We start from the raw sequence: 15,865 nt of genomic DNA, 5'->3' as shown, positions 1-15,865 counted from the left end.
TATAGAGAAACATCCTAAACAAGAACCAGAAAAACTTACTAGTTCTTGAGTAAAATTATTTTATTTCACTGAGTATTTTAACAGCATGAACTTTGTAGTGCACCACTAAAACCGAGCACACGCTTGTTGCAAATAAGGAGCTTTGATTTTGCAGCTAACTATATACATATAACTATCATTTGTAGTGAAATTGGGTTGCATTTATGTGATCTCTTCAAATTTCATTGTTAACTCCTCCTCTCTTACTTGTGAATTTGCATGGAATAAACTACAAGTGTGGGGCCAAATTCAGTTCAGCTGAGGGCCTCATAAATCTTTAGGCTGGCCCTGGTGGAAAAAAACTTTGAATGATTTTTCCTCCTCAGATAAATCCAGTGACGTGCGGTGAGGTTCATAGCTGGTGAGGCACTGACGTCATCAGAATCAGATTTGCAAATAGATGCATAGATTGACAGCAGTTTACAGGTTATGTTTCACTTCTGCATCCTTACACATACAAACTGTAGCTCACAAAACACACATTTCCTTAAAAAACAAAACAAAATAAATGTTATTACTGTCTTACCTTTACTTATAAATGAATAGAAGTCCTCCTTATCTTCCTTCAGTTTTAAAAGTCTCTCTGTCTCAATGGAGATCACTGCCAGGGAAGAAAGCCTTCCTTGATCCGTCCTGTTCCTGCCTTATGTTTTCAGTCTCTTGAGCACCCCCTGCCATGAGGCAAGAGAACTGCCTGCCTCACCTCGAACTTGTTCTCTGCCGTTTATAATCGCTCATTACACGAAACACGTTACACAAACACAGTTGGTGACAAAAAGCTCTGTACATTATATACATAAGCCAAATTATTAGAAATAAGTTCACATATTACATTTGTTTAAACCATTTTATTGACGCCGTACAGCAACATGCTCTCTCCGCTTTGCAGCCAGCGCAGAGCCAGGGGTTGCGCAATCCAAGGTGAGGCAGAGCTCGCTGCTGCCTCACCGGCATCGCTTCCAAGCATTTGAATGGGAAAATAAGAAAATTCAGCGATTTTGAACAAATAAAAATCGAAATTGGTGAAGCTACATGAAAAATGAATATTTTTTAGTACAAACCACCGGATGAATATAACAATTTAAATTACTTTATGATTATATATTTTCTTTCTTTCCATGATGGCTGGTGAGGCACTGCCTCACCTGCCTCCCCTGACCGCACGTCACTGGATAAATCCCATGAAAATAACCACTAAGATGATGATTTTAAGATGTGCAGGTTGAGAGCTTCCTGAACTGTCAACATAATAATAATCATCCTGGTAAATATCATCATCATCTGTGTCCTCCATAGTGTCTGAGAATCCGCTTCCTCCATCGCTGGACTCCGAGCACAGAGTCCTCATGCTCAGCTTGATGTATTCGCAGATGTTCCTATCAGAGCCGTCGCAGACGCATGCGTCAAGCTGCAGCGCTTTCGGTATGGAGCGCATGTTGGCGATAACTTTGCGACAGCCCTCCGAACATCTCTGCCCCCCGAAAAGTTTCCTGCATTGGAACAAATAATCCCTCATGGCCGAGCTGCACGCCGGGTCCGTCTCGCACTGCAGCCGGGCTTCGGTGCATCCCATGGCGCGGGTGCGCGGTACGCACGGGTCGATGGCCTGCTGGGTGCTCCTGCACACCAGGTCCATGGCGCAGTCGCAGTCCTCCAGATCCGGGCCGTTTTGGGTCAGATTGAGCTGGATCAGGGATGATATGCAGTGACTGGGGCATATCTTGCGCACGCCGCTAATGACGGGCGCGCAGGCATGGATGTACTGGTCGTACGCGTAACGGCAGTCGGGTTCTCCGTGACACTTGAGGATGGCTTTCCAACACGCGGGGCGATGCTTATGGTTCGGAGATCCACCAGAAAAACCGATGGCTATGATCAACTCGCAGCATATCAACAGTAGAACCCGCTCCATTAATGTAGCACGACTGAATTGATCCAAAGATGTAAAGCTGACTTCATAGCGTCTCCATCATAAAGTCTCCTTGCTCATATTTTCACAGATGGTGGTTTTAAGGCAGCGAGGCGCCGCAGTTAAGTGTATAACTGGCCACCAGGGACTGCCGCGCTATTAAAACCATTTTTGGAAACTTTCAGAAATGAAACTTATCCATTTCAGTCCATTTCCATCGTTTCGCAGCCCGACGTCAGAAAAAAAGGAAAGCCCAATAAAACCAGTCCAGAATACTCACTGTTTCCCCTTAAAAATGTGTGAAGTTTTGGTTTTCCAGAGAGGATCCGATAGCCCACACTAGCTCCAGCCTCCCATCTCTGGATAATGAGGGAGCTGCAGCTATACAGCCTGATTTGGTTTAGCAACAAAGGCTGCTGATTGGTCTGCGGTGAACTGTGACGTAAGCTGCACAAACGTAGTGCTACTGAAATTCTGCCAGCCATGCAACCAGTGGCGGCTGGTGAAAAATATTTTTGGTGGGGCTGATATAGCCTAGTGTATGTCTCCAACTAATCCGGAATAAGAATTCAAATAAACAATTGGACAATACATACAATTTAACAGTAATGATTTAATTTACTATATAATAAGAGTAACAGTGATGATTTGGGTCACTGTGACGGGGTTCTTTGGCCTCCAAGAATCCAGTCTCAGTCGGGTTACCGGTGTTGGTGATTTATTGAGCTCAAAAACTCAAAACAGGGTGCAAAAGAAACTAAACATACAAGATACTCTGGGCCTCAGCCTCCCTCCAGTTACCAGCAATGTAACAAAGAAACAGAAAACAAAAATTGCCACTTTTCTTCCCACAGCCCTCATTAAATAGTTTAAGCCCCTCACATCAGGCTCTCTTATTTCTGATTTCTTCTCATTAATCAGTTTTGTCCATATATTACCTCCACAAACAATTGATGTACAAAAACAAATAATTTTTACAACTTAATTCTTTTACACAGATTCATTGACTTATTCAATTACACCAAACTGGGTTTGAACCCAGCAAAGACGCAGCCAGACTGAAGATGACAAGTCCCCGTAGCATAAACACGTACACATACCCCCCCCCCCCCCCCCCCCCCCCCACACACACACACACGGCTAACCCCACTGAAATATTAAGTGTGCACCCTCAATACGCCAGCAGGTAACCAGGAACAGCTTGTGTGTTTTAAGTTCATGGAGCTACTGGTCTCAGCGCGAGTGTATTGGTCCTCACAAACACAGTATAACAGGAATGTGTGTGTGGCGCGCAAAGTTAGAGAGGTTGTTTTAAGCGACGAGGTGGATTCGTCACAGTCACAATAAACATGACATGAAATGTTCATATCCTACAACAGGGATATTCTTCTGGCAAACGGGTAGATAAATAAGGATCTCACCGAATTTGGTGGAAGCTGCATCTCGGTCGTTACATTCGCCATCTCCCCTCTAACTGTCTGCACCTGCGCTTGGGTTCAGAAGCCTGTTAAAGCGCAGTATTTTCAGCGCCCCAATACCATAAAGTTCCGAGACGCTGATTGGCCATTAAATTCACCTAGCAATAGTACATGATTGACAGATTCTCTGCAAATGTGGGTCAGTCTGATCAGCGCCCCCAGAACAGAGACGGTAGGAGTCTGTCTGTGGAAATCCACAAATTAATGACAGTAGATAGGGAAATGTAGTTTATATAATTTGTTAAAACTGACATTTATGAGTTAATTTCTAAAAATATATTTTACGTTTCTCTCTTCTTATCAGGGAGGGCGGTGCCCCAGCGCCCCCTATGGGCCGGCCGCCACTGCATGCAACAAGCCAAATATATCGTCTTACACTATACTAAAAATGATAGGAAAATGCAACTCTTGGTTATCTTGATTACTCTAATTGCAAAATTCCACATACATGAAACCAAATTTTCCAATTATCCTTTCTTCCCTGTGTTTGAAAATTATTTAAAAAATTACTTCAATTGTATCCAAAGAATCAACAATAAAAAATGTATACACACTGTTAACGTAATCCAGGAAATATTTGGAGAAATGTAACATATCTTGCCCTTTTTTTATTTTATTTTTTATTGTTGTGTTTAAATATCTTCTGTTATTTATTTAAGTTAAAGTATGTTATATCTTAATTTTAATTGTACTCCATCATTGAACACTTATTTTGGAGATACTGTTCTATATCTTGTGATATTTTTTTGTCAATGTTTTGTAATTTGCAACTTTTCAATAAAGTTTTGGATTTAAGAAAAGGACAGAAAGAAAGTCTGCTATGCTGTCTCATCATAAAAATATATAGAAAGAAGAAACTAAACAAAATTGTTATTGTAATTGAAAGAAAGAAAGAAAGAAAGAAAGAAAGAAAGAAAGAAAGAAAGAAAGAAAGAAAGAAAGAAAGAAAGAAAGAAAGAAAGAAAGAAAGAAAGAAAGAAAGAAAGACACCTGAAATTAACAAAAACTGGCGGATCAGTCATATAAACCACCATTAAGGTTAACAGAAGGCATCTTTGACTAGTTTATTTTTTTAGGCTGACAACAGAGCAGCATACAGGCAACAAAACTAGGGCTGGGTAAAAAGATCAATTTATTTTGGATCGATTCCTTTACATTTTTGCAAAATTGATGTCTAGGTAATAAGATCGATTAGTTGTACAGTGACGTACGCATTCAAATGAGCAGGCATGTGCAAATGCCGACCCAAGTAACACTCCGCTCAGCAAGCTGTCCCAACAGAAGTCTAGAACCCACAGGCGTACCTTTCTGAAGGACTGGTGTTGACATGACCTCACCAACTTTTGACTGGTGGGGACAGTCCTCACAAATAATTTCAATACATAGACTTTGGCAATATTTGGGACAAATTTTTAAACTTTATTTAGCTGCTTTTAAAGGAGGATAATCACTAGTGCAGCCAAAAGGAAAAATATCCATCAGTCAATCCACATTTTGGATTGATGGATGGCTGAATGAAACTGAAATTGTGTTTATACTAGGGAGGCATAATATATTGCTGTTTGCATCGGAATCAGCTGTTATTTATCCTTTTTTATATATATATATATACATTGTCTATCTATAAACATAAATGTCAGTGTATTTTGGGTGTTTTGTGTTCTCAACAATAGGAAAGCAATCAATTCAGTAAATATATGTTTGATCTCATTTTTGGAATATTACAAACCCTATTTAAAGCGTTTGTGTGGAGTAACTGTAGGTCCATAAGCCACCACCCTCAGAGTGTCCCCACCAACTTTCAGGGTATACCCAAAATATACCCTTGCAGGAACCATTTTGGATTTAAAACAGCTAAAGATAATGAGCTGGATATGTGACATTAAGGTGACTTCCCATTACACTGATAATAAGTGGCGCCTTGCATCTCGTGCTACAGACCACCAAGACTACTGTACTTCAAGCCGGACAGCTGCAAATAGGGCCAAAAGGTTGACTAAAGACATTATCAAATGGGTGCTGACCAGCAAACACCCTGTAGTCGTTACAGACAATGCTGCAAATATGGTTTGTGCAGTGGAGATAATGCAGCTCATGCATGTCTGCTGTGTCCCCGCTGTGTCACGTCTGCTCGCTCAAGTGAGGCTTCGCTTTTTCACTTTTCGCAAACAAGTTTGCACTTTTGAGACAGTTTTGTTCACATCTCAAGTTTAAATTGTCCAATTTACAAGTTTGCACTTTGTCTTTAATATGACAGGAAAAAATACATGAGTATTTTGAAACACAGTTGAACCACTTTCATAATTGTAAAAACAGACTGAATCAAAATCAAATTGATTCAGGACTTAGGCGAAAATACCCTGCCCTAGACAAAACCATTCAGGAATTTGCAAGACACCTCTCTCTTTCTGACCCTGTCACATCACCATACTATAACTTCAGAGATCCGGCAGCTTTTAGGGGTCTTAGGATTCAAAATACCAATTAGAGGGATTAGAGAGGAGTCAAAACAAAGAGCCGAGGACTTAGCGTTCAAACCCTCCTCTCTTGGCCTCATTCAGCTGGCATTCCTCTCCAACATACTGACTTCAGAATTCATATAAATCATTAAGGTGGAGTTTAGAAAAAGCTTAAATGTTAAAATGCTCCAGTGTTTGTTGTTTACAACATCGTGGCTTCTAATCTGTTCTTTTGAAATGGGAAAATACTTTGTAAAGTTTATTTTTCCTTACAGTTCAGAGTAAACTGTAAAACACAGCCTATGAATACTTATATGTCACTTTTAAAACGATTTATAATGCACAACGCTGCCCAGATCTCATCAGCGTTGGAAGGCAGCCAATAAAGAACAGCTGCCAGATTTAGTGGAGCTGGCAGCTCTAATGGAGCCCTCCCTGTAACTGTACCTCTTAAACTGCTTCTCGCTTACATTCTTTACTTCCACACCAACTATTTTAGATTGCTCCGATTTATGGAAGTATTTTCTACTTTTTAAAGAAATACTTATATCTATGTGGTTGTTCACAGCGAGTTGCATGTTTCTAGAATTGGAATGCGGTTCCCCAGAGTAGATTTGTAAATAGTTATAAAGAGGCAGACATGCTCTTCAGTTTGTCTCCACTGCTGTCAGAAGTCATTATATACAAGCAGCTCTGCCAGAACAATACGCCAAGCTTTGTACTAAACAGGAGAAATGGGCTGAAGGGAAAGAAGCAAGTTAGTTTTCTTTTTTTACTTGGCAAGTGAAACATCTCAAATGTCTGCTTTGTTCTGCCAGTGGAAAGAAATCTGTTTATGGGAATTTTCTAAAAAACAAGAACTTTAACCTTTTGTTCTCTAATACTGGTACAGCAATTATCAGTCAAATGGCTATGAAGCTCACGTGGTATAACCTGGAGAACTGTTTTAAATGACCGATTACAACATGTGCTCAACAGCTTCAGCTGTGAATATCCCTAAAGGATATTCACAAAGAAATTAGTTTAGGTGGATCCGCAAAGTTATTTTGTCTTTTTAGTGTTGTATCTCCCCCTCCTTGAACCGCCACCTTAATGTGGTTGAGGGGTTTCAGTGCCTGGGTGATCCCAGAGGCTATGTTGTCGGGGGCTAAATGCCCCTGGAAGGGTCTTCCAAGGCAAACAGGCTCTGGGTGACAGGTCAGACGAAGAGCGGTTCAAAAACCCTTATGACGAGGACTAAAATGAGGCACGTGACGTTGCCCGGTACGGCGGAGCCGGGACCCCACCCTGGAGCCAGGCCTGGGGTTGGGGTTCGTCGGCAAGCGCCTGGTGGTCGGGTTCTTCCTCGCGGGACCCGGCCGGGCCCAGCCCGAAGGAGCGACGCGAGGCCATCCCCCAGTGGGCCCACCACCTGCAGGGGGAACCATGAGGGACCGGTGCAAAGGAGATTGGGCGGCAGCCAGAGGCGGAGACCTCGGCGACCTGATCCGCGGGCGCTTAAACTGGCTCTGGGGACATGGAATGTCACCTCACTGGCGGGGAAGGAGCCCGAGCTTGTGCGGGAGGTGGAGCGATACCAGCTAGAAATAGATGGGCTCGCCTCTACACACAGCCACGGCTCTGGAATCCAGCTCCTTGAGAGAGGCTGGACTCTCTTCTACTCTGGAGTGACCCGCAGGGAGAGGCAGAGGGCGGGGGTGGGGCTGCTTGTCTCCCCCCAGCTCAGCCCTCTCGTGTTGGAGTTCACCCCGGTAGACGAGAGGGTCGCATCCCTTCGCCTTCAGGTTGAAGGGAGGACTCTGACAGTTGTTTCGGCCTATGGGCCGAACGGTAGTACGGAGTACCAGGCCTTCTTAGCATCCCTGTGGAGGGTGTTAGAAAGCACCCCTCCCGGGGATTCCATCATTCTGCTTGGAGACTTCAACGCCCACGTGGGAAACGACAGTGACACCTGGAGGGGCGTGATTGGGAGGAACGGGCCCCCAGCTCTGAACCCGAGTGGTGTCTTATTATTGGACTTCTGTGCAAGTCACGGATTGTCCATAATGAACACCATGTTCAGGCATAAGGATGTCCATCTGTGCACTTGGCACAAGGACACCCTAGGCCGAAGGTCGATGATCGACTTTGTAGTCGTATCTTCCGATCTTCGGCCGCATGTCTTGGACACTCGGGGGAAGAGAGGGGCGGAGCTCTCCATCGACCACCACCTGGTGGTGAGCTGGATACCCTGGAAGAGGAGGAAGCCTGAAAGACTCGGCAGGCCCAAATGTGTAGTGAGGGTCTGCTGGGAACGTCTGGTGGAGCCCTCGGTCAGGGACGTGTTCAACTCCCACCTCCGGGAGAGCTTCTCTCAGGTTCCAAGGGAGGTTGGAGACATGGAGTCCGAATGGGCTGTGTTCTCTGCCTCTTTTGTCGATGCAGCTGCCCGTAGCTGTGGCCGTAAGGTTTGCGGTATCGCCGAACTCGGTGGTGGACACCGATAGTAAGGGATGCTGTCAAGCTGAAGAAGGAGTCCTATCGAGCCTGGCTGGCTTGTGGGACTCCTGAAGCAGCAAGCAGGTACCGTGAGGCCAAGCATGTCGCGGCCCGGGCGGTTGCAGAGGCAAAATCTCAGGCCTGGGAGGAGTTCGGAGAGGCCATGGAAAAAGACTATTGGTTGGCCTCAAAGCGATTCTGGCAAACCATCCGGTGCCTCCGGAGGGGAAAGCAGTGCTTCACTAACACTGTTTTCAGTGGGAGTGGGGAGCTGCTGACCTTGAAGGAGGATATTGTCGGGCGGTGGAAGGAATACTTTGAGGATCTCCTCAACCCGACAGACACGCCTTCCGTGGGGGAAGAAGAGACAAGGTGCTTGGGGCTGGATTTGTTCATCACCCAGGCTGAAGTCACCGAGGTAGTCAAAAAACTCCACGGTGGCAAGGCTTCTGGGGTGGACGAGATCCGTCCTGAGTATCTCAGAGCTCTGGATGTTGTCGGACTGGCATGGTTGACACGTCTCTTCAACATCGCGTGGAGGTCGGGGACAGTCCCCCTGGATTGGCAGACTGGGGTGGTGGTTCCCCTCCACAAGAAGGGGGACCGGAGGGTGTGTTCCAACTATCGGGGAAGGCCTATGCCAGGGTGCTGGAGAGGAGAGTCCGGCTGATTGTCGAACCTCGGCTGCAGGAGGAGCAGTGTGGTTTTCGTCCTGGCCGTGGAACGGTGGACCAGCTCTACACCCTCTGCAGGGTGCTTGAGGGTTCATGGGAGTTTGCCCAACCAGTCCACATGTGTTTTGTGGACTTGGAGAAAGCATTCGAACGTGTCCCTTGTGCTGCCCTGTGGGGGGTGCTCCAGGAGTATGGAGTCGAGGGCCCTTTATCAGGGGCCATCCATTCTCTGTACAAGCGGAGCAGGAGTCTGGTTCGCATTGCCGGCATTAAGTCGGACCTGTTCCCAGTGCATGTTGAACTCCGTCAGGGCTGCCCTTTGTCACCGGTCCTGTTCATAACTTTTATGGACAGGATTTCTAGGCGCAGCCAAGGATCGGAGGGGGTCTGGTTTGGGGAACAGCGGATCTCGTCCCTGCTCTTTGCGGATGACGTAGTTCTGCTGGCTCCCTCCTGCCAAGACATACAGCGTGCGCTGGGGCGGTTCGCAGCCGAGTGTGAAGCGGCCGGGATGAGAATCAGCTCCTCCAAATCCGAGGCCATGGTTCTCGACCGGAAAAAGGTGGCTTGTCCCCTTCAGGTTGGAGGAGAGTCCTTGCCTCAAGTGGAGGAGTTCAAGTATCTTGGGGTCCTGTTCACGAGTGAGGGAAGAATGGAGTGGGAGATCGATAGACGGATCGGTGCGGCTGCTGCAATAATGCGGACGTTGCACCGGTCTGTCGTGGTGAAGAGAGAGCTGAGCGAAAAGGCAAAGCTCTCAATTTACCGGTCGGTCTACGTTCCTACCCTCACCTATGGTCATGAAATCTGAATCATGACCGAAAGAACGAGATCCCGGATACAAGCGGCTGAAATGAGCTTTCTCCGCAGGGTGGCTGGGCTCTCCCTTAGAGATAGGGTGAGGAGCTCGGTCATTCGGGAGAGGCTCAGTGTAGAGCCGGTTCTCCTCCACATCGAGAGGAGTCAGTTGAGGTGGCTCGGACATCTTCTTCGGATGCCCCCTGGACGCCTCCCTCGGGAGGTGTTCCAGGCACGTCCCACCGGGAGGAGGCCCAGGGGACGACCCAGGACACGCTGGAGAGACTATGTCTCTCGGCTGGCCTGGGAGCGCCTAGGGCTTCCCCCAACAGAGCTGGAGGAGGTGTGGAGAGGGAAGTCTGGGAGTCTCTGCTTAGTCTGCTGCCCCCGCGACCCGGTTCCGGATAAAGCGGGAGACGACGAGTACGAGTACGAGTGTTGTATCTCCATGGATCAGCCTTTTGGGAGACCAAAAATAAAATATTTTAAACTTAGTTCCAGAGTTGAAAGATTGGGGAACACTGGTACATCTGAAGTGTGTCTTGTAGAGACCATTGTTTGCATTGAACCATTTAAAGCTGCAAGCTGTGTTGGCAACCTGCTTGAAAACCGCTGCCTTAATCCCTGCACAAGAATCCTCTGCCATCACAGGGCTGGATGATGACCAGCCTATGGGCCTGAAACAGGTTATCATAACACAAATTGAGAGAATGTTGTTGAATAATGTCACGGAAACGATTATGTTGTAGTTTTTTCTCTTTGTTGAACTAACTAATGGGACTGGCATACATACTACAGTGTTTACAGGTGTGCTTTCTTCTTTCATGTAGATGCATATTTTTTCTGAATCGTTTTTGAAAAGATACAGTTTTTGTCTCAATGTGGCCAGTGGGTAGGTTGTGCAGTTGGAATGATTTTCATTTTAGAAGATGAATCTGTCACCTGATTTATACTATCTATACCCATGTCTAGGCATAGAGTCAAAGGGTCATTTTTTCTCTTTATTTATGGTTTTAGGCTTTAGTCTGAGTGCCAGAGTCCTTCTGAACAACTTTTCTTAAAGGAGCCATTACACAGATCTGACCAATTTTATGTTAAAACATGGGTTGGTATATACCAACCTCCCTAGCTTGGAGCATCATATCCAACTGGACTTTTTTTTGCAATCTATTATCATAAGACAAATATATACTTTACAAAGAGGTCAGCAAGGACTTTAAAAAGGTTGTAACCAATTCATAAACTTGATATTATCTTAAAAAGAGCATGAACTGCTTTATTTCTGATCTAGCTCAAAAAAATATGGCTTTTCAGCATCTGGCCCTCTAAAGAGCACCTAAAATAAGTTGGGGAAAAATCCTCTGGATTATAAATAAAAGATTTTTCAATCCCTGAAGCTAGTGGTAAACTGTTGTGGATTATTAAAAAGGGCAGTGATAGCTTCTTATCTGTAAGAATCTTAATTCAAATGGGGCACACAAGAAAGCTTGACAATATTCCCAGGAAATAATTCCACTGAGGGAATTAAAGTCTAATAAACCAGGGAGGCTGCAACAAAAAGGACCCCAGCAACGACAAAAGTTTTAGTTTTGTTTGAAACATGAACTCTCCTCATCACACACTTATCCTTTCAAGAAGAAATGGCTGGTTACCACAAGCATGTCAACACAGAGAGGCCTTTGTTCACAGAAAGGGGAATGAAAATTACTGCCCAACATCTCAGGGCTGAACAGAGAGATGGAAATATAAATGTTTGAGGGACTTCTCATAAGGGATCTTGATTAAAAAAGCTTTAATCAAAAGCAGACCTAATCAGGCGCTCTTATTTAAATTAAATCTTAACTTGACAGAAAAATTGCTGCTTAGATGAGCTCTAAAGCTGACAACAGGGGGAATAGATCTAGTCATAACACTGAGCTCATGAACATCCTAGTCTGAATTTAAATCATCCATTTTTAATCACACTTATCCCTGCTGGGGTCACGAGGGGTGCTGGTGCCTATCTCCAGCTGTTTACTGATGAGACAACCATTAGACAATCATTCATGCAAACATACAGAAGCAGATTTTAGAGAAACCAATTAACCTAGCAGTCATGTTTTTGGGAGGAACCAGGAGTACCCAGAGAGAACCCACACATGCTCAGGGAGAACGTGCAAATTCCATGCAGAAAGTCATCGAACCCAGAACCTTCTTGGGCAAGCAGTGCTACCCACTGCACCACTGAGGAACCCTGAATATAAACCAGCAAAACTAAAAAAATATGATCTTAAAAAAGAAAAAAAAAGTACTTTTTCTTGAGTGTGCAAGAGTAGGAACTTATTCTGTCTTTATGAAAGAAGCCAGAACTCTTGTAAAGGGGTTTTTGATATACAGTGTATATGAAAAATTATACAATACAGAAACTAACCTAGAACACATGTATGTGTCTACCTTACTCTAGATTAAGCAGAATAGCCTTTTATCTCCAAATATTTGAGGTTATCAATATGTATTGTTCTTGTTATAATAAAATGTTTATTAAAAGTTACCATGCAAAGTTCTTTACACTTCATTTTCCAATTTTAAAAACTTCCAAATGCATGCAGTTGTAATACAATGCTCTGTCCTCTTCAAAAGTAAAATAAAAGAAAGGCTATCAAAAATATTGTATTTATTTATTTTGGTGAGGAATGGATTTAGAGCATTAATAGTAAAATAATCCTCTAAAGGGAATTTTTTTATACAATCTTTGAGTGCATTCTTAATTTGGTAGAAAATGGCATTTAAACTTTTTGGTAGCCTAATAAAATTGTATAAAAACTCTTTAAAAAATCCTAATTTATTGCAGTAGTTTTGTCTTGCAGAAAAATGTAGACAAATCTGGACCTTAATTTAAGCACTAGTTTTTGATGTGGGGAAAAAAATCACTAAATTGTAACAAAACCACAGATGGATGAGTTTCCCACTTTATGACAAGTTCTGTTAAAATTTCCTATAGCCAGCTCATTTTCCTGAGTATACAGTAACTTGCAGATAGATTGTTATAATTCCAGCTCATGGTACTTCCCTGACTTTTCCTTCTTGCAAAAAAGATCCAACCATATACAAGTAAACACATTCAAGAGCATCCTTTGATACACCATATTTTCGTTGACATAGTAGAAGCCTGTAGTTTGATGGTTAGTCTGTCCTCAGAGACAGTAACCACACATATGCGCTTAATCCAAACATGTGCTGCCTAAGGCAAAACTCCGACTGCAGCAGGGACAGTGTGTCTGAGGACTCAAGTTCATTATGGTAGAGAACAGGAGGCAATTTAGGGGGAATAAATACATTTTTTTATGAAAGGGCATGGGAAAGGAAATGAGTTACTAAATATAAAAAAGGCAGCATAAAGTGAAATTTTGACTGTGGATTGAAGAAGAAGGACCTGATCAAATTAAAGACAATTTAAAACCTGCCATGGTGTAGAAAGTTTTTCCTATATCTTCATTTAAAAAAAAAAGTTTAACTCTGAGCATAATAGCAGAATAATAAATTGTTTTCAATAAATCTTAAATAAAGATCAAAACTTTCTGGAAAAGCTGAATCATATCTTATATATTTTTCATGATAAACATAACATTAGAACAGAATCACCAGTATTGTCAAAAGTGCACACATTTGTTACTTAAGTAGAAGTATAGATACTGCAGTTTAAAAACACTCTGGTAAAAGTTGAAGTATCAACTTGAGTTCTTTAGTCAAATAAAAGTGAAAAAGTATGTGCTCCAAAAACTACTTAAAGTGTAAAAGTATAAAGTATCCTTTAATAAAACAGCCAGATGTCACTATATGAATTGAAAGCTCAATTTTTCGACTATTTTGGAAAATTGTCTGAGATAGAGCCAAGGATGAGGAAGGTCTTGTTGGTCTCCATCTCTCGATACGCTCTCGCCTGTGTCCGACCTTTCAGACATTTCAACATCTTTTTCTGAATCCCACACTGTAGCATGGCATAGACAATTCACGTTTGCAGTTTGAAGAACACCTGCTTGCTTCTGATGATTTCCTTTGGCTAACCAATGAATGTTTGCGTTATACGACTCATCCAACCACAATGGTTTTCACTAGATGTGGATGGCGCCAATGATCTACATTGGAGGGCGCAAATGACGGGAAATAAATATTTATAAACATTAAACTGAAGCCAAAAGTAACAAGTAACGGTTGTTTTAAAAAATGTAAGGAATGGAAAGTACAGATACTTGTGTGAAAATGTAATGAGTAGAAGTCAGAAGTAGGAAGAAAGATAGATGGAGTAAAGTATAGATACCTAAAAAGTGTACTTAAGCACAGTGAGTACTTGACACCTCTGGAAATCACTCTACATATGCTCGTGGCATCACATATGAGCACAGATCTTTTACAAACTTAGAGGTTTAGGAAATTTTGTGTCAGCATTTTGATACCTTTTATATATTAAGGGCAGGATTCTTCAATCTCAGTTGGACTTAAACAAATCCAGCAGTTTGGGTTCAAGTTTAGAACATGACTTTTATCCAAAATAAAATATTGGACAAGTTAACTATGTGATCCCAATGTATCAGGATCATTCAAACATGAGACTAAACATCACACATTTAGATTTGGGTGTGTCTTATGTTGAAGGTGTTAAAAAAAAACAACTATATCTTAGGTTTTTTCTGTCTGTATAGTTTTTAATGATTTTGTGTTCTGCAACAGAGGAGTTATGAAGCAACAGGTACAAATGTGGATGCTTCAGATTCCTAATATTTAGATTAGCAGCTAGCTGGCCTCTGGGTGGTCTGAGAGATACAGGGTTTTTTGTTTTAGTTAAATAAAAGGTTTCAGGGTCTGTGTTATGTCACGGTACGGCTCTGTCAAACAAAAGAAACCAGGTCTAGAGTGCAGTATCATAACTCTGGTTTCCGATGAGTAACATAAGAAAAATCTTTTTAATGGCATTAAAGTTGGGTGGATTTAATAAACAGGCTGAAAGAAAGGAAGAATTAGATGATTAGAGCTGGTAAAACTAGCAGAGTATGAATGTATTTTTTTCTAAAAACCTTATGTTCAGTCGGATTGAATGAAGAAAGTCAGAAACAGAAGTTTCCAAGTCTTGCCTCAGATTCGCAGTAACATTTCATTTTCTTTCCCTCGGGGAAAACCATGAATATTCTTTGCTTTGTGTCCAACAGGAAAACTGACTTCGGGTTTCCATGACTCACTTCATATTCAACAGTACAAACAATCAAACTATGTAAAAGACACTTTGGAAAGGCGTGAGGACTGGATGATAAACAGAATAATAAAAATATGTGCAAGTATGCATTTTTTAAAAACTGAATAAATAAAATGTCAGGATGTAATATTGCAAACACCATGATTGTTCCAGTAGAGTGAGGTGTTTATTGAGTTCAACAGAGAGACAGCCTGTGGAAATAAACTGTATTCTTTCTCTGTGGCGCTTCCCAGAAGTCCAGTTTAACCAGCCTCTGATCAGGAAGTGTGGCGTTTTGTTTTTGGCTCTAGACTTGTACAGGTGTTGGAAGGATAAGGATCTGATTGTCTTAAAACACATCTCTCTTCTCCATGAATTTTCCAACCTTTTCTATTCAAACAAGTTTCTGAAGAACATTTAGTTTACAGTAGTAAGAAGAATGGATTTGTTTAAGCCTACTCAGCCTGATCAGCCTAAAAAGAAACAAAAGTGAGTCTCCAAGCAATATTGCAGATATGAGAAAGAGAGAGAAAAAAAAAATTAATAATCATATCAGCATGTTCTCAATTAGGAATGCAATGGCGGATGATATTGCTTTGTTCCTTATATTTAGATAAGATCACTTGTGAATTTTTTTTACACACATTTCTTTAGGATTGCCTTTGACTGTTCTAGTTAAACAGTTCAACTGAAACATCATTAGTTCAACTTTTTTATTTTCTTTAGTCCAACTGTTTTTAATATTCTTTTTTGTTTCTGCATTTTTTATTTTTTCCTACTTGTTTTGATTCTGTTTAATTTTCCTATATTTTAATCCTGTAAAG

General features: G+C 42.4%; 1 protein-coding gene across 1 annotated transcript; it reads right to left on the bottom strand.

The window, feature by feature from the left end:
* Positions 1–1,204: 1,204 nt before the first annotated feature.
* Positions 1,205–2,329, bottom strand: gas1b (growth arrest-specific 1b). Its single transcript, XM_038305018.1, has one exon. The coding sequence runs from the start codon at positions 1,949–1,951 to the stop codon at positions 1,205–1,207; it is 747 nt and encodes a 248-aa protein (XP_038160946.1). The 5' UTR covers positions 1,952–2,329.
* Positions 2,330–15,865: the final 13,536 nt, after the last annotated feature.

The sequence above is a fragment of the Cyprinodon tularosa genome, unplaced genomic scaffold (genome assembly GCF_016077235.1).
Source record: "Cyprinodon tularosa strain WSP-4 unplaced genomic scaffold, ASM1607723v1 ctg55, whole genome shotgun sequence".
In the NCBI taxonomy this organism is placed as follows: domain Eukaryota; kingdom Metazoa; phylum Chordata; class Actinopteri; order Cyprinodontiformes; family Cyprinodontidae; genus Cyprinodon; species Cyprinodon tularosa.
This window is presented reverse-complemented; position numbering and strand designations above follow the sequence as displayed.

What these genes read in the sequence shown, in the direction of transcription:
- gas1b (XM_038305018.1), bottom strand. Translation starts at nt 1,951, where the DNA reads ATGGAGCGGGTTCTACTGTTGATATGCTGCGAGTTGATCATAGCCATC.